General features: G+C 41.7%; 1 protein-coding gene and 1 long non-coding RNA gene across 2 annotated transcripts in view; one reads left to right on the top strand and one right to left on the bottom strand.

The window, feature by feature from the left end:
- Positions 1-527: 527 nt before the first annotated feature.
- On the top strand, positions 528-6,259 carry LOC140716377 (uncharacterized). Its single transcript, XM_073029060.1, has 2 exons — positions 528-742; positions 4,181-6,259. Exon 2 carries the CDS (start codon positions 4,500-4,502, stop codon positions 5,175-5,177), a length of 678 nt encoding a protein of 225 aa, XP_072885161.1. The 5' UTR covers positions 528-742; positions 4,181-4,499; the 3' UTR covers positions 5,178-6,259.
- A 46-nt stretch (positions 6,260-6,305) lies between these two features.
- The window catches only part of LOC140716379 (uncharacterized), a 75,575-nt gene continuing 63,336 nt past the window's right edge, over positions 6,306-18,544 (bottom strand). The window contains exon 3 of the long non-coding RNA XR_012096289.1: positions 6,306-6,415. This is a non-coding gene — a long non-coding RNA (uncharacterized lncRNA). The remainder of the gene's footprint in view (positions 6,416-18,544) is intronic.

The raw sequence follows: 18,544 nt of genomic DNA, 5'->3' as shown, positions 1-18,544 counted from the left end.
AGCTGTTTCCAATGACATAAGACTAGAACTAGGAGACATAGCCTCAAGATTCAGGACGGAGATGAGGAGGAACGGCCTTTCCCAGGGGGTGGTGAATCTGTGGAATTCCGTGCCCATGAAGCAGTGGAGGCTACCTCAATAAATATATTTAAGAGAAGGTTGAATAGATTTTTTCATAGGAGGGAACGAAGAGTTATTGGGGAAAGGCAGTTAGGTGGAGATGAGACCATGGCCAGATCAGCCATGATTTTATTGACTGGTAGAGCAGGCTCGACGAGCCGGGTGGCCTACTCCTGCTCTCATTTCTTATAAAAACAGAAACTGCAAGAGGCACTCACAAAGTCAAGCAGCATGTGTGTAAAGAGTAGTGAGTAAACGGTTCAGGCTAGAAAATCCAGGTGCTCTCCGACATTGCTCAATGCTTCCAACATATTCTGTTTTTATTTCAGTTTTACAGCATCTGCAACTCTTCTTTTCTATTAAGTTAATTAAACGCGTCCGCAGTGTGACTGCAGACTCCCCATGCTGAGACTGCGCAGGAATGAATTACCTCCAAGGAAGCGTCGTTGTGGTCGTGGGCTGAGACGGAGCAGGAGGGATCGTGATTTGCTGGGGGATTGGACGTCGGGCAGAACTGCACCCGCGCTGAACTGGGACGTTTCACATCCTGATAGCCCCGTGTTGTGAGGCTGTTTGATTTGCTCGTTTCCCGCGGAGTTGATCTGCCATCACCAGTGGAACGGTGAGAATTACGGAGCGTGGGCAACCATCTCGGTGACGGTCCACAGACTGGATCTGGGTTTCTGTGACGGGGGAGACGATGATTGGCTCATTGATTTGATTGACAGCCGGTGTATTGCCTCCCTTGTATTATTTTACTCCTCAGTGTTCAGCGACTGACTGACGTCACTTTCATTCGCATTGAACTCCAGGCACTGCTGATTTTCGCCCATTCGCTTGTTATTTTAATGTCTGTTTTGTAGTTTATTGCGTCGAGTAACACTGCTTTCATTGTCAGTTTTCCTTGTGAACTACGTGTAAGTGACAAATAATTGTAGTTCGAGCACAGCTATAATTGCAAGATCTCAGGGTCACATCCTATCAGTTAAATTATCTGTCCTTTATCGCAGTAAACTGCTACCTCTTACCAGATTAACATCTGCCTCCCATCCTGTTAACATCAGCTAATAATGAAAGATGGCTTCTGGTTTATCATTTACCGTTGTCTCTGAAATGGGAAAGAATACCCAGATGAACCCTCGACACTAATGAATTACATTTTTGAAACACACCAATCTTTCAACTAACATCAGATAGATAGATAGATAGATACTTTATTCATCCCCATGGGGAAATTCAACTTTTTTCCAATGTCCCATACACTTGTTGTAGCAAAACTAATTACATACAATACTTAACTCAGTAAAAAATATGATATGCATCAAAATCACTATCCAAAAAGCATTAATAATAGCTTTTAAAAGGTTCTTAAGTCCTGGCGGTTGAATTGTAAAGCCTAATGGCATTGGGGAATATTGACCTCTTCATCCTGTCTGAGGAGCATTGCATCGATAGTAACCTGTCGCTGAAACTGCTTCTCTGTCTCTGGATGGTGCTATGTAGAGGATGTTCAGAGTTTTCCATAATTGATCGTAGCCTACTCAGCGCCCTTCGCTCAGCTACCGATGTTAAACTCTCCAGTACTTTGCCCACGACAGAGCCTGCCTTCCTTACCAGCTTATTAAGACGTGAGGCGTCCCTCTTCTTAATGCTTCCTCCCCAACATGCCACCACAAAGAAGAGGGTGCTCTCCACAACTGACCTATAGAACATCTTCAGCATCTCACTACAGACATTGATCAAAACATAAAAGGTAACTAGCATTTGTCACAATACTCGAATTATGATATTATTTACAAACAAGCTGCTGATTCTCTTTATAAAGTTGTCTCTAGTGCAGTGCTTGCTCTATTTTCGTTTTCAAACTTCTTTTGTAGATTCATTTGTCTTTCAATGATTTAACATAAATAGCTTCACAGCTGAGGTCAAAATTTTACTTGCACCATCAAAATGGCCCCTGGAATCACTGAGACTTTTCAGGTTGCTAGACAGTGTTCTTTATCAGAAAGTGTTCAGGCCCATGTAACATTCAATAATAGTTTTGCTATGCCATGAACTGAGTTGTCTTTGCCAGAGAATTAATGTTTGGCTTGATGACCTTCCTGTTGAACTAAAGAAAGTTCAGATCAATTTTGATAAGGAGTGACTGACTTGAAATCTTATCATGAAGAGAAAATCTGCAGATGCTGGAAATCCAAGCCACTCACACAAAATGCTGGAGGAACTGAGCAGGCCTGCTGAAGGGTCTCAGCCCAGAACATAGAAATCTAAAGCACAATACAGGCCCTTTGGCTGCAACATTGTGCCAACTGTGTAACCACCTCTAGAAATTGCCTAGAATTAACCTACTGCATAGCATTCTCTTTTTCTAAGCTCCATGTACCTACCAAAGAGTCTCTTAAAAGACCCTATTGTATCTAACTCCACCACCGTCACTGGCAGTGCATTCCACACACTCACCACTCTCTGCATGAAAGACATACCCCTGACATTCCCTCTGTACCTACTTTCAAGCACCTTAAAACTATGCACCCTTGTGTCAGCCATCTCAGCCCTGGGGAAAAGCCTCTGACTATCCACATGATCAATACCTCACATCTCCTTATACACCTCTATTGTCACCTCTCATCCTCTGTCACTCCAAGGAGAAAAGGCCAAGTTCACTCAACCTATTTTCATAAGGCACTCTCTCCAATCTAAGCAACGTCCTTATAAATCTCCTCTGTACACTTTCTATAGTTTCCACATTCTTCCTGTAGCGAGATAACCAGAACTGAGCACCCTAACCAAGGTCTTATATAACTGTAACATTACCTCATGGCTCTTGAACTCTGTCCCACGGTTGATGAATGCCAACACACCATATGCCTTCTTAACAACACTGTCAACCTGCGCAGCAGCTTTGAGTGTCCTATGGACACGGATCCCAAAATTTCACTGATCCTCCACACTGCCAAGAGTCTTACCATTAATATTACATTCTGTCTTCAAATTTGACCTTCCAAAATGAACCACCACACTTATCTGGGTTGAGCTCCATCTGCCACTTCTCAGCTCAGTTCTGCATCTTATCGACGTCATGCTGTAACCTCCGACAACCCTCCAGACTATCCACAACACCCCCAACCTTTGTGACATCAGCAAACTTACTAACCCACCCTGCAACTTCTTCAGATCATTTATAAAAATCAAAAAGAGGTGGGGCTCCAGAACTGATCCTTGTGGAACACCACTGGTCTCCGACCTCCGTGTTCACACTTTGCCTTCTGTGGGCAAGCCAATTCTGAATCCACAAAGCAAGGTCTCCTTGGATCCCATGCCTCCTTACCTTCTGAATGAGCCTTGCATGGGGAACCTTATTATATGCCTTACTGAAATCTATATACACTACATCCACTGCTCTACCTTCATCAATGTGTTTTGTTGCATCCTCAAAGAATTTAATCAGGCTAGTAAGGAACAACCTGCCCTTGACAAAGCCATGCTGACTATCCCTAATCAGATTATGTCTTACCAAATGCTCATAAATCCTGCCTCTCAGGATCTTCTCCAACAACTTGCCCACCACTGAAACGTTGACTGTTTACTCTTTTCCATAGATGCTGCCTGGCCTGCTGAATTTCTCCAGCATTTTGTATGTGTGACCTGAAATCTTATTTTCTTTCTTTTAGTTTCTCTCTGCCATTTCAATGGAGACTGGAGGCTTAGCCCATCCTGGGTTTGCAGACCGTCTGCATGCTTGGATGGGAGGGAGAGTTGTTGCTTTTGTCCCGCTGAGCGCTCTGAGTATGATGCTCTATTGGCAGGTGGCACTTGTGAGCTGTCCCCAGCACATCTTTAGGTTGTGAGCAAGTGATACATTTCACTGTACGTTTTGGTGTACGTGCGATAAATAGATGAACCGGAATCTGAATATTGCAAACCAGTTAGCTCCAGTATTTTAATGTCAGATTGCCAGCATCTGTGCAGTTTTTTTTTGCTTCATTTAGACATCTTCAGATTTGAAACAAAAAATGATAAACATATGTTTGTTCTGAATTTGTATCCTATGCTTCTCCAGGTGATCGAAGGGGGAGAAATTGCCAACAAGGACGTTGAAGCTGAGCACCATGTCAGGAGTAACAGTCACTCAAATTATCAGGACCTGAACGTAATCATTGTAATCAGTGAAGATGAAGATGTGTGAAAAAACACCAGTGGGTCTGAAAAGACATCAGACATATCCTGCTGAATGAAAGAGAAGCACACTAAAGTCTCTGGAAATGCATTAACTATTTGTAAAGCCTGAACAAGCATTACAATATTTAAAGTGTGGAGAAACTGTTGTATGTGTGGATGAGATTTTAACCAAACCAGAGGAATGCAAGGACATCCTCACCATGGAGAAGCCATACAAATGTGAGGACTGCGGGAAGGAATTCAATTATCCATCCTTACTGGATGCTCACCGCCGCACTCATACTGGGGAGAGGCCATTTACTTGTTCTGTGTGTGGGAAGGGATTCACACAATCGTGCACACTCCAAACACACCAGCGGGTTCACAGTGATGAGAAGCCCTTCAGCTGCTCTCAGTGTGGGAAGGGATTTAGATGTTCGTCCAACCTTATCCAGCACCAGCGAGTTCACACCGGGGAGAAACCCTTCACTTGCTCAGTTTGTGCAAGGGGTTTCAGTCAGTCCACCACTCTGCTGACACATCAGCGAGGTGTTCACACTGGTGAAAGGCCATTCATTTGTTCCATGTGCGGGAAGGGATTCACCAATTCGTCCCATCTGCTGAAACACCTGCGAGTTCACACCGGAGAGAGACCATTCACCTGCTCCGTCTGTGAGAAGGGCTTTACACACTCATCCACCCTGCTGATACACCAGCGAGTTCACAATGGAGAGAGGCCATTTACCTGCTCTGTGTGCGGGAAAGGATTCACTCACTCGTCCAACCTGCTGACACATCAGCGAGTACACACTGGGGAGAAGCCGTACACATGTTCCGTGTGTAGCAAGGCATTCACCCGTTCATCTCACCTCATGAGACACCAACAAGTTCATGAGTAACTTAGAGTTTGGATTCTGTTGTTATTACAGTGGTTAATTGTGTCCAAAGCTGAACATGTTACAATTGACATTCTTTTCTGTTGTCAAAGCTGCAGTGTCCTTTATTTTCCACTGTTGGTGATTGTTTTCTTTCAGATTTAAGGTACATTTATGATCAAAGTACATAGACTACCCTGAGATTCATTTCTTTGCAGGCATTCACGATGAATGTAAAGAAACACAATGGAATCAATAGGTGGAAAAACTACACACAAACAACCATTGTACAAAAGACAATAAATTGTGCAAATACAAAAAGAAAAAAACAAAATAATAATAGAAAAATAAGTCATCGTTGATATTGAGAACAAGTTGTAGAGTCCTTCAGAGTGAAACCATAGGTTATGGAATGAGCTCAGTGTTGGGGTGAGTGAAGTTATCCACACTGGCTCAGAGTCTGATGCCTGAGGGGTAGTAACTGTTCCTGAACCTGGTGGGGTGAGTCCTGAGGCTCTTGTACCTTTTTCCTGATGACAGCAGCAAAAAGAGAGCGTGGTCTAGATGGTGGGGGTCCTTGATGATGGATGCTGCTTTCCTGCGATAGCACTTGGTAGATGTGCTCAGTGGTGGGGTGATCTTTACCTATGATGGACTACTTTCTGTAGGATTCTTTTTGTTCAAGAAGATTGGTGTTTACATACCAGGTCGTGATGCAACCAATCAGTAAATTTGCTTCTGAGCTGCTTTGAAGTTTGTAAAGTTTTACATGACAAATGCGCCTTCTTTGTAATGGCAGTTATGTGCTGGATCCAGGACAATTGCCTGATATGGTACTACTGAGGAATTTAAGATTATTGACCTTCTCCATCTCTAATCCCCTGATGAGGACTGACTCATGGACCTCTGGTTTCCTCCTTCTATAGTCAATAATCAGTTCTTTGGTTTAGCTGATGTTGACGTTGATGTCAACTTGCTTACAGCAAATTTCCATACAGCAAATTATTTTCCATTAAAATTTCAACATTTTTCAGAAAGATTTCATTTATTAACATTCCAATTGAGAAAGTACTGGTTAAATCTTGCTGCTGATTACATACAAAGGAACTCTAGAATCTCTCAAAAGAATAAAGTATAGGAATGGTGTATCAAGTACCTCCAAATGTTGTGCCTCATGGTTTGATGCATGAATATAAAATTGGAGGTGAGTCCAAATGAAGATATAGACAGGGCTGAATCCATCAGGATCTGTGGCAGAGTTTCTGTTGAATGAAATGGAAATGGTGTCTGTGACTGTAGGAATAGTTTATATCGGAACAGGTAAACTACTTGGAAATGTAACAGTAAAGAATCCCAAAAATATTATTAATACTATTAGTAAATCTATCATGGATCACAACAGAAAAGGTGATGGTTTACCAATGTTATTGACTAGTGGAAATGCAGCAGATGTGACAATCATAGACAGTGTTTGGAGGCACTTTTAACAGAGTGCTGTATTGTAGATTTATGACCGTAACTGAAATTAGGAAAGAGATAGCAAAACTAGGTTGCAGGTTTGCTCTGGATGGGTGTGTGTTGTACCAAATCCTGTCAGGCCCCAATAAATACTGATGGAATGCCAATTTGACACAAATATATGGAGTCTGATCTTTAACACTTTAGGAAATGCATGGAATTATGTCAGAGAACAGTAAAGTGAGAATCACCATCGGGTAGCAGGTCAGAAAATCTCTTCAATCCCAAGACATACCACATTACTAGAGTGTTTTCTATAGACAACATAGCTTCTCAATAGCTACAGCACTGCCTTAGATAATCTAGTTTAAGTTATTTGATGCAATATTCTGTGTATATTGCAACTGAAAAATAATTTCAGTATTTCACATTTTTAAAAAATATATTGTTAGAGATGATTACTGGTATCATTGAGCTGAAATTTATTATTTGACCATACATCAAATAAAGCTCAGTTTCTCAGTGATGACTGGGGTGAGATTTGGAGTAAAGGGTTGGCGTATAGGGATGGAGTTTACATCTGGCAAGTCAGAGTGGGGTGAGGTTGGGTTGGGTTGGGTTGGGTTGAGCTCCATTGAGTTGGGCCCAATGTCCATTATTATATGGAGCTGGTTTCTGTTTCATAGTCAAGAGAAAATCTGCAGATGCTGGAAATCAAGATGACATACATAAAATGCTGGAGGAACTCAGCAGGCCAGGCAGCATCTATGGAAAAGAGTAAGCAGTCAATGTTTCAGGCCGGGACCCTTCGTCAGGACTGTGTTCTGTTTTATAGTGTTTTGAAGTGTATTTACATAAAGCTTGATATAGTATTGCAATTACTTTCAAGTCTGCAGTTTCTCTGGGATTATGTTGGGCTGGTATTTATAGGAAAGAGATTAGTATAGATCAGAGTCACAAGGGTACACAGCTTGTAAATGGGCCCTATGGCCCAGCTTGTCCATGCTAACCACTACAGACTTGAGCTCATCCCATTTGCCTACACTTAGCTCATTATTTAACCTTTCCTATCCATGCAACTGTACAAGTCAATTGTACCCACATCTGACTTCCTCTGTTAGCACCCTCCACACACTGTCCACCCTCTGCTTGGAGACAGTTACCCTATGGCTTCCCTTTAAACTGTTCCTCATGCACTTTAAAAATATAACTGCTAGTTTTAGATTCCCTCAAAGTCAAAGCAAAATTTATTATCAAAATATATACATGTCACCACATAGGTATGTCTTCTTCTGTGGGCATACTAGCAAATCTATAGAACAGTAACTGTAAATAGGATCTATGGACAACAAACTGTGCAAATACAGATAAAAATAAATAGCAATAAATAACAAGCATGAAATACCAAGATAAAAGAGTCCTTAAATGAGTGTAGTTATCCCCTTTTGTTCAGGAGCCTGGTGGTTGAATGGTAGTAACTGTTCTTGAACCTGGTGGTGCGAATCCTGAGTCTCTTGTACCTTCTACCTGATGGCAACGGTGAGAAAAGAGCAGGGCCTGGGTGGTGAGAATCTTTGATAATGAATGCTGCTTTTCTACAGCAATGTTTCATGTCAATGTGTTCAGTGATTGGGAGGGTTCTACCTGTGATATACTGGGCTGAATCCATTATGTTTTGTAGTCCTATTATGGAAAAAGACTGAACATTCATCTTAACTATGACCCTCATGATTTATATATACCTCAATAAGGTCATCCCTGGGAGAAAATGCCCCAACCTCTCCAGTGCCTCTTTATAACTTAAACCCTCTAGATCTGATAACATCTTTGTGAATCTTTTCTGTACCCTTTCCAGCTAATGGGCAACTCTCTGTTGAATATGATGCTTTGCAAGTCTGTATACTTCCAACCAAAACTAGAGTATGGAGAAGTGCTCAGATTATAAAATTGAAGTTCTTTTTCTGGTGTGAACTGTTATTTTTAACTTTGTTTCAGGATTGCTGACATAAATAGATATAACTATATGTGATGAAACAGCCATTACAGAGATCTGGATGCAAAGCGACTCAATTTAGGATTAAGATATTCCAGGATACATTTAGAAAAGTCAGATAAAGCAGAAAAGAGTATGACAAAGACTTGGAAGTTGGGTGGAGTTGAAAGGGGTAGAAAATATTGTCAGTCTTTGTGGACACCCAAAGGATTGTAATGTCAGGCATGATATAAATCAGAAAATTAGAGTAGTAGGGGGCATTGCAGACCTACTGGGTCAAAGCAAGTGAGCAGTGATTCTATTCAGATAACTTCATGGAGAGTGAATTAGATGATTTTGCATCAGTATGATGTGGGAAAAGAACATCACTATGTTTAGAGCCAGACAATCATAATGTAAGTTGCTGTAAATATGCTAATTTTTGCATACATCTGAAAGTGATTAAGTTCAATCTGAAACTAATCAAACAGACAGTGTATGTGATACCTATATTGATATGCTAGATTGTGAAGATATGACATTGAACAAAATTGGATGATATTTGAAGAATTAATACATGGTTTACAAAACATAAAAGCAAAAGATAAAGGAGAAGTGGTCCGACTGTGGCAATGAAGTCAGTAGTTCTGGGTCAAAGGAAAAGGTTCCTACTGTAATATTGCCAACTTGTGAGGATTTAAATTTCAGTAGAAGTGGACCAACGAATGCATAAGCAAATGAAAAGTAGAATACATGGTTGGTGGCATTGTGATCAGTCTCAATGGGGAAGGGTAAGTCCAACTAAATTTATTATCAAAGTACATTTATGTCACCATATACTACCTTGGGATTTATTTTCTTGCAGGCATTTAAGGAAAATAAAGAAATACAATATAATTTGTGAAAAAGCTATACATAAATACTGACAAACAACTGATGTGCGAAAGAAGACTGATCGTGCAAATAAAAAAACTGAGAACTTGAGTTGTAGAGTCCTTAAAACTGAGTTTGTAGGTTGTGGAATCAGTTCAGAGTGGAGGTGAGTGAAGCTATCCATGCTGGTTCAGGAGCCTGATGGTTTTAGGGTAATAACTGTTCCAGCACCTGGTGGTGTGGGACCTAATGCTCTTGTACCTCCTGCCCAATCAATGGTTGTACTGAGAAGGCAGCATGACCTGGATGATGGTGGTCTTCGATGATGGATGCTGCTTTCTTGGGCAGTGCTCCATGTAAATGTGCTCAGTGGTAGGGAGAGTTTTATTTTCTGCGATTGACCACTTCTCTGTTTTTCTGTGATTGTCCACCACTTTTCATAGACTCTTCCATTCCTGGGCAGCAGTGTTTCCATACCAGGCTGAGATGCAACCAGTCAGGATACCTTGCACTGTGCATCTATACAAGTTTGTCAAAGATTTTATTTATTTATTGCTGTGTGGAACAGGCACTTCCAGCCCCTTTCAGCTGCACCGTGCAGCAACTGATTTAATCCTAACCTAATCATGGGGCAATTTACAATGGCCAATGACGCACCTACCTGTCACGTCTTTGGACTGTGGGAGGAAACCGGAGGACCTAGAGAAAACCCACACATTCCACGGGAACGACACGCAGTGGACGCCAGGAATGAACTCCGAACACTGCCCTGAGTTACCATGCATCATGTTGAATCTACAAATCAGTGGCACCATGTTTCAGGTGACAAGCCAATTCTATGCAAACTTCCAAGAAAGAGGTGCAGTTGTGCCTTCTTTGTGATGGCACTAACAGGTCCTCTAAAATCAGGCAGAGTGAAAAGAGACTCAGTACTTAGAGGGACTGTGGCTGCAAAAGAGATGCCAGGATGGTGTACTGCCTCATGGGTGCCAAGGTCTAGCATTATTTGTAGCAACTGTAGAACATTCTCAGCAGGGAAATGAACAGCCAGAGAACAAATGCTCATTAGTACTAACAATAAGAAAGGGGAAAGAGGTCCCATGCATTGAGGGCAGGGAGTTAGGAAAGGGACTTAAAAGTAGGACCTTGAAGACAAAAATTTCTGGATTACTCCCAGTGCCATATGCTAGTCAGGGCAGGAATAGACATATGGAACAGACGATTGTGTGGCTGAGGAACTGGTGCAGCAGACAAGGGTTTTGGAACCTCTTCTGGGGCAGGACTGACCTGCATCTTAACAGGAGGGGAATCGATATCCTGGTAAGGTGTTTCACGAGTGCTAAGGTGGATTTAAACTAGTTTAACTGGGAGTTAAGAATCAGGGCAACATTTCAGAAATTGTAAAAAATGAGAAGAAGCTTTATGTCATGACTATTAAGTCTCTATGCAAGGACGTGCAGGAGCAAGGTAATAGACACAATAGGGTGGACAGGTTGAAGTGTGCTTAATTTAATGCTTGGACAATTAGTAAGGATGATGAATTTAGAGCATGCATCAGTATGGTAGAAATACTGTATGTAGTGGCCATTACGGAGACCTAATTGAGAGAGGGACAGGAATTTGTGTTCAACATTCTGGTGTTGCAATATTTTTAAAAAAAGGCGAATTCCTGTCTCAGCAAGGAATTGGACTCACCGCGGTTTGCCTATCACCACAGATAGGTCTAGATCTACACGAGTTATATCTGTCACCGTTTGGATATGGCCCAAGTGTGGAGTGAGAGACAGTGATGTGGGTCGATAGTTCACAGACTTTAATGCAAGAGATAAAAGGGAAAGAAAACAATAAACACTAGGCCAACCAGGGCCACTAGCTAAACTCTCAAATGGAAAATGAAGCCGAAAGGAATAACTAAATATAAAACAAATACCGCTAGTCTTCAGAGTCAGTTGACTCGACAGTCCGATTTCTCAGGCAAGGCCAAATACAAACAGGCAGCGAAGCATTGCTGTGCTGTGTTCAAGTCTTGAAAAGCACTACAGTGGAAAAAATTGAGTTAAATACTATTACAACAAAATAATAATTAGCTGACACGTGCATATTCACGAGCGCAATTGCAGTATCTGCTGCGCTGCTGAATCCATGGTTGTGATAATATCATCGCTTTCCCTAATTAGAGAATAGTTTTGCAAATACTCAGAAATCCTAACCCTAAGAATCCTCTCCAATAGCTTCGCTGCTGCTGCCATGATTTACCGGTGTATAGTTTTTTAAATAATAATAGAAGTTTCTTTTTAAGGTAAAGAAAGAGGTCATTTTGGGTCTCTCGAAGAACAAGAAGGTGATAAGTCCCCAAGGCCTGGCGGGATATACCCCAACTAATTGAGATATGCAAGAGAAATTATTGCATATCTCAATTTGATGAAGATCTTCATGTCCTCTCTAGTCATAGGCCAGGTCATAACAGACTGGTGAGTAGTTAAAAGTGGTGGATACCTGGAATGCACTATCAGGGTTGGTAATGGAGGTAAGTATAATAGAGGCATTACTTAGGACCTTAGACAGGCCTTAGAATGTTCAGGGAATGGAGAGACATAGACATAACGTAGGCATAAGCAATCCGTCCATTAGGAATTTAATAATTAGTTTAATTAGTTTGGCACAAAATTGTGAGCTGAAGAGCCTGTTCCTTTGCTGTGTGTTATATGTGGTGACAGAAGCAGGTTCCCACTGTACTAAACTGTCTGAGTTGGACAGAGTCTAAACTGGACATCTTTTTGGACACTTCTTTTAAAATTTCCCTAAAACTTCCATACTTCAAGGCAAACATTTGCAATTTCATCCAATCATTTTCTTGTTATCTCCAGAAAGAAGGTAATCTAGTCAAACAAGTACAGCCCTTAACAAATTCATACTGTCAATCTGTGATTAATCACTACTGTTTGATTTCACAATTTCTGTTGTCTCTAATCCATCCTACAGCAAAGTTAAACAAAAAGGCCATCATTAATCGGTAAATTATCTCATCTATGTTCAAACATCTCTGTTATGTTTGCAGTTCCCAAAGCCTTGAACACCATTCCTATAGTGAAAGAACACTGGAAAACTAGAGAGAGCTCCTGCAATATCCTCCCTTCTTTTAATAGATGCAATTAGATTGAATTTGAAAATGTGCTAGAGTCTTTAATATGTCTTATTATCTTTGACCCTGTCAAATGTTTCACCTTAGATACATTAGCATTATCCATGCCTTTTGTGAAGAGTTAGAAGATATTTACTAAGAATCTTACTCACACCCATCTGGTACATCGCCCTCTTTCTAGCTATACCTCCTTCTTTGTGCACTTGCAATTTTTTTTGTTTACTTACCATATCAATTTGGCATTATGGTTGGTTCAGACATCATGATTTAAAAGTACTTTTCTACGATTGCTGAAATAATTTCTTAACAGCTTGACTTTGTTTTAATTTCACTCTTACACCATCTAAACTCTCAGGGGGTTCTGCCACATTAAACTCTGTGTCTGACACATTTTCCATTCTTGTCTTCACTTTTCTCTGTCATGCTGAGTTCTACAGGTTTGACAGTCTCTCACATTTTCTTTCCGAGAACGTGCATTCTGAGCCATTAAGTCTGCTTCTTGAATGCTTTCCATTATTCTGAGACTAATTTATCTTCAAGTAGCTGTTTCCAATCCACATGTTCCTCCTTTTCCATAACTGTTTAGTTATGATCTCTACAATATTTTACTTCCATTGATATTCTGTTCATCTCCCCAACTTTGTTGCCAAAAATATAGAATTGCATTCACAAACAAGAGAAAATCTGCAGATGCTGGAAATCCAAACAACATACACAAAATGCTGTAGGAAAAGAGTAGTCAACATTTAGAGCTAAGACCCTTCATGCAGTCCTGATGAAGGGTCTCAGCCTGCAATGTCGACTGTACTCTTTTCCATAGATGCTGCCTGGCCTGCTGAGTTCCTCCAGCATTTTGTGTGTGTTGCATAGAATTGCAATTCCCACCCCTGCTCTTCCATAATCTCCTTATAGACTAGCCATATTATAAATAAAGTGTGTTCCTGAATAGAAGTTGGAGATTCTGTGTTATAGACAATAGACAATAGGTGCAGAAGTAGACCATTCGGCCCTTCGAGCCTGCACCACCATTCTGAGATCATGGCTGATCATCTACTATCAATACCCAGTTCCTGCCTTGTCCCTATATCCCTTGATTCCCCTATCCATAAGATACCTATCTAGCTCCTTCTTGAAAGCATCCAGAGAATTGGCCTCCACTGCCTTCTGAGGCAGTGCATTCCAGACCCCCACAACTCTCTGGGAGAAGAAGTTTTTCCTTAACTCTGTCCTAAATGACCTACCCCTTATTCTCAAACCATGCCCTCTGGTACTGGACTCTCCCAGCATCTGGAACATATTTCCTGCCTCTATCTCGTCCAATCCCTTAATAATCTTATATGTTGCAGTCAGATCCCCTCTCAATCTCCTTAATTCCAGCGTGTACAAGCCCAGTCTCTGTAACCTCTCTGTATAAGACAGTCCGGACATCCCAGGAATTAACCTTGTTCTTCATGGACTTCATGCAGTGGCTTTATTACAGTCAGTATCAGGGTAATTGATACTCCCACTATTACTATGTTCATTCTTTGATGTCATTGCAAATTCATTGACCACTGACTATCTGAAGGTGAAACACATTGCCTTTGTCTCATTTTTATCAGAGATCCTTAAATTTTCTTGGTTCAATGGTTCATGCATGATAAATAAAATCCAAATCTTGAATTCTGGGATCAGCCAAAGCAATAATATAAGGACAATTTAAATGTCAGTAAGTGCTTTATAGTGATTGGTTTCCTTTATTTCTATTTTGTAAACGTCAACCTATTGGAGAAGGCATAAAGGAGTTTTTCATTAAAGAGGTTGCTCTCCATGAAGAAGACTAGTCTGCCAGACTTAATGCAAGTATATAGAAACATAGAAAATAGGTGCAGGAGTAGGCCATTCGGCCCTTTGAGCCTACACCGCCATTCAGCATGATCATGGCTGATCATCCAACTCAGAACCCTGCACCTGCTTTCTCTCCATACCCCCTGATCCCTTTAGCCACAAGGACCATATCTAACTTATATCAGAGAGACGATTTCTTATAGCCTTAGGATTTACAAATGGTTGATAAAAGAACCAAAAGAAAACTGTAGATAAAGTTCTTTGCTTTGAGTGAGGGATTAGGATTTGGACTGAGTTTCTGGCAGTCCAAAAGCCAGTGCAAATATGAGGGACTTCCTGACAGTCCAAAGGCAGAGAGTAGAATCAGACTCAATTTTAGTTATTGATCAGGGAGATATATACTGTGCCTAATCAAATTGAATATCACTGTGCATTGTGGGAAACCAGCAAATATACCGACCTTGTGAGTTTCTGAATTATAGCAAATTCATGGTCACTCTGCTTGCTTTAGTTCTAATCCCTCTTTCCTCCACTAAGTACGTAGCCCACGGATTACAGCACTTTAAGAATATTCCATGCACTTTTAAATGTGATGAGTGTAGATTTTCACAAATAAAACTGCATGAGGCATTTAAGAAAAACTAACACATTTTATTGAACTCCCAACACCTGAACTCAAAGCACGCTTTAACAAAAACTCTTCACGTAATTACGTCATCATGTCAGTCCAGCCTCTTAAAATGAACCGAAACTCAATGTTGGTGGTTGTGAATTTTTACATTTCCACCAATTGCATTGCCCTTGAGAAGTATAGGACAGGTATATTCCAGTTAGACATAAGGAGACGTTGACAAGTTAAAGAAACTTTGGATAATGAGAGAAATGGACTATTAAATAGCAATATCCTTGCAGATTTGATAGAGATGTTGGGAAGGGTTTAAACTAATTTGACAAGGAGATGGGAACTGGAGTGATAAGTCTGAGGATTAGGTGATTAGTATACAAGTAGATGCAGTGTGTAGTGAGACAGTAAGGAAGGACAGGCAGAGAATATGCAGTCAGTGGGATGTGTTGAAGTGTAAAAGAGACAAAATTGAAAAGGGAGATGAAATAGGATTGAAGGTGTTATATTTAAATGCCCACATTATACAGAATAAGGTAGACGATCAAGCAGCGCAGTTAGAGATTGTCACGTATGATATTTTGGGTGTCACATAGTCAAGTCTGAAAGAAGATCACAGTTGGCAGCTGAACATTCAATGATACACATTGAATCAGAAGGATAGGCAGGTAAGCAGAAGGGTGGCTCCATTGCTAAAAAATGAAATCAAATCCTTCAAAAGAGGACCAGTAGATGTAGAATTCTTGTGAGTAGATTTAAGGAACAAGGGTTGGGAGTTATATACAGACCTCCAAACAGTAGCCATGTGTGGAGTACAAATTACAATATGAGACAGAAAAGGCATGTAAAAAGGGGAATTTAGGATAGTCATGGGAAATTTCAATATGCAGGTTGATTGGGAAAATCTGGTTGGAGCTGAATCCCAAGAGAGGGAATTTGTAGAATGCTTATGAGATGGTTTTTTAGAGCAGTTTGTGGCTGAGCCTACTAAGGGAAAGGAATTCCTGGATAGGGAATTGTGTAATGAACAAGATTCGATTAAGGAGCTTAAGATGTAACTGAATGACACCCAAGAACTGTCCTCTGGCCATATCCTTCCTTCCCTTCCCAGGCACTCCATCTACGGCAACGTGAATTCATTAACCAGCAAACTGTGTACTCTAGACATCCTTCCCACCCTTCCCAGGCACTCCATCTACAGCAACGTGAATTCATTAACCAGCAAACTGTGTACTCTAGACATCCTTCCCACCCTTCCCAGGCACTCCATCTACGGCAACGTGAATTCATTAACCAGTGAACTGTGTACTCTAGACCATCTTCCACTATTCTAGGTTCTGGAGGTCCAGGCTTAGGTAGGTTGAGCAATCCATAGATAAGGGACTTGAGGCAAGAAGGGTTAGAGGCAGCGAAGCATCACAGAAATGTCTCCTTTTGCTGGTTGCCTTATTCTGATTGACTGTTAGTCTGTGGACGATAGCCAAAGGACAAATTCACTGAGACCAGGAGGGAGCAGAAGGCTCTCCAGACAAACTGTGCACCCTGGTTCAACACAATGTCCTGAAGGAAGCTGGGGAGATGAATTACATATTGGATAACCAGCTCCACTGTCTCAACAGATGATGGAAGCTTGGGGAGGGCAATGAAGTGGGCTGCCTTGAAGAACTGGTCTGCTGCTGTCATGATCACTGTGGCCCCATCAACAGGTGGCAACTTGTGATGGATTCCATGGTGATGTGGGGCCACATACATTAAGGGACACTCATGGTACCCAGAGGGTTGCAGGTTGGAGAGTTGGACCAGGCACACTGAGGGCAGGCAGTGATAAATGGTGGGACAGCAGAACCAGTCTTGCAGAAAATCCTAAGTACCTTGTGTTCCTGGATGGCTAGAGAGGGGTGAGGAGTGGACACACTGAGTGTATCAGATGGCATGGCCACTGTGTGGCTGTCAGGTGTGTTGGCTGGAGCAGGCTCTGGCTGATCTGGTTCTCAATTTCCTGGATGAGCAGAGCAAGAATCCAAGAGAATTGAGTGATGGGCTGAGGGTCTGGCTCCATTTCAGCTGTGACGAACTGTTGTATCAGGGTGTTGCCTTGATGTCAGTTGAGTTGGCGGGTCTGTTGTATGGAAATGAGTTTCTGGTTAGTCAGTCCAGATCAGGAAAGGTCCTGTGTTTCCCATCAACCAATGTACTATCCATCAAGGGGAGAGAGTAGCAGTTCTTAGCCATTGATTTCAGTAAAGTTGGAGTTGGGGAAAACCCTCAACCTCACCAAATTCCCACAGGAATATCATGATTTTGCCATCACCTTCAGTGAAAGGGAAGCTAATGCACTGCTGCTTCACAGATCACACATGTTGAAGGTATGAGGGATAAGTTCGGTAGGTAGTCCAAGCTGCACGTGCAGAGTCCGAGCCCGAAAGCTGCCTGCTATGCTGGAATCCACCAGAGACTCCTGTGCACACAGTCGGTGGAGTGTGGAGGAGTTCGGAGATAGAGAGAGACAGGCTATAGTGCTGGAATGAGGGCCAGGGATAGCTTCCCAGATAGAAAGCCCTTCCTCCCTATCGGGAGGGTTTTCCCAGCTGCCATGGGCTTCTAATGAGTTAGTGGTCAGCTGCTCTACAGTAGGTTGTACCTCCACCAATGCTCACGCTCTCGAGGGTTTAACGAATCTCTCCCCAACTGCCTGGGTCTTGGAGGGTTGTTCCATAAGACATTTATCAAAATGGGGAGCCAGAGTGATGAGGCTCTTGGGTCAGTGGGCATCCTCTGGGTGGACTGCTCATCTTTCAAGCACTGAGAAGCTGTCATGGTAATGGCCAACAGTTCTTCTGCATTCTAGCCAAACTCCAATTAACCTATTAACTCAAACTTCATTGGAATGTGGAAAGAAACTGGGTACTCAAAGGGTCACCGGGAAAATATACAAACTCCACAGACAGCAGTAGAATTGAACCCAGGTTGCTGATGGTATGATAGCGTTATGCTGACCACTACACTACAGTGCCAAATGAAAGAGCAGCCGAGAAATACCAGTGAATACACAGATATGCACATCAGAAACACGTAAAATTAGTAATGTACAGATAGTAACGGTGTAAGCAATTACTAAATAGTGTACAGGTATGAATCTGTGACAGGAACCAGGAAAAGCTGGTCCATTTGTCCGCAGGTGTGAGAGAGGTGGGATAATGTAAATGGATGGAAGCATCTAAGACAAGATTGAAATTATTTACAGAAAGTATAAATATATCGTTAAGTACGCTTAAAATGAAAACATGTTTGAAATCAACTGAGAGAGTCAGCTACTCAGGTGAAATTACTACAGCATGTGAAATTTGTGGAAGCCAGTGAGATCTGGAGCAACCACATGGACAGTAAGCATCACGTCTTGAGGTAATTCATCCCACAGTCACTGCACTGGGACGTTCTGAGCCTTGGCCATTCTGGTACATCAGGCATGACAGAGCTATCTGCTTACTCTGTTCCAG

This window comes from Hemitrygon akajei, chromosome 25 (genome assembly GCF_048418815.1).
Source record: "Hemitrygon akajei chromosome 25, sHemAka1.3, whole genome shotgun sequence".
In the NCBI taxonomy this organism is placed as follows: Eukaryota; Metazoa; Chordata; class Chondrichthyes; order Myliobatiformes; family Dasyatidae; genus Hemitrygon; species Hemitrygon akajei.
The sequence above is the reverse complement of the archived record's forward strand: the minus strand, read 5'-3'. Positions and strand labels throughout refer to the sequence as shown.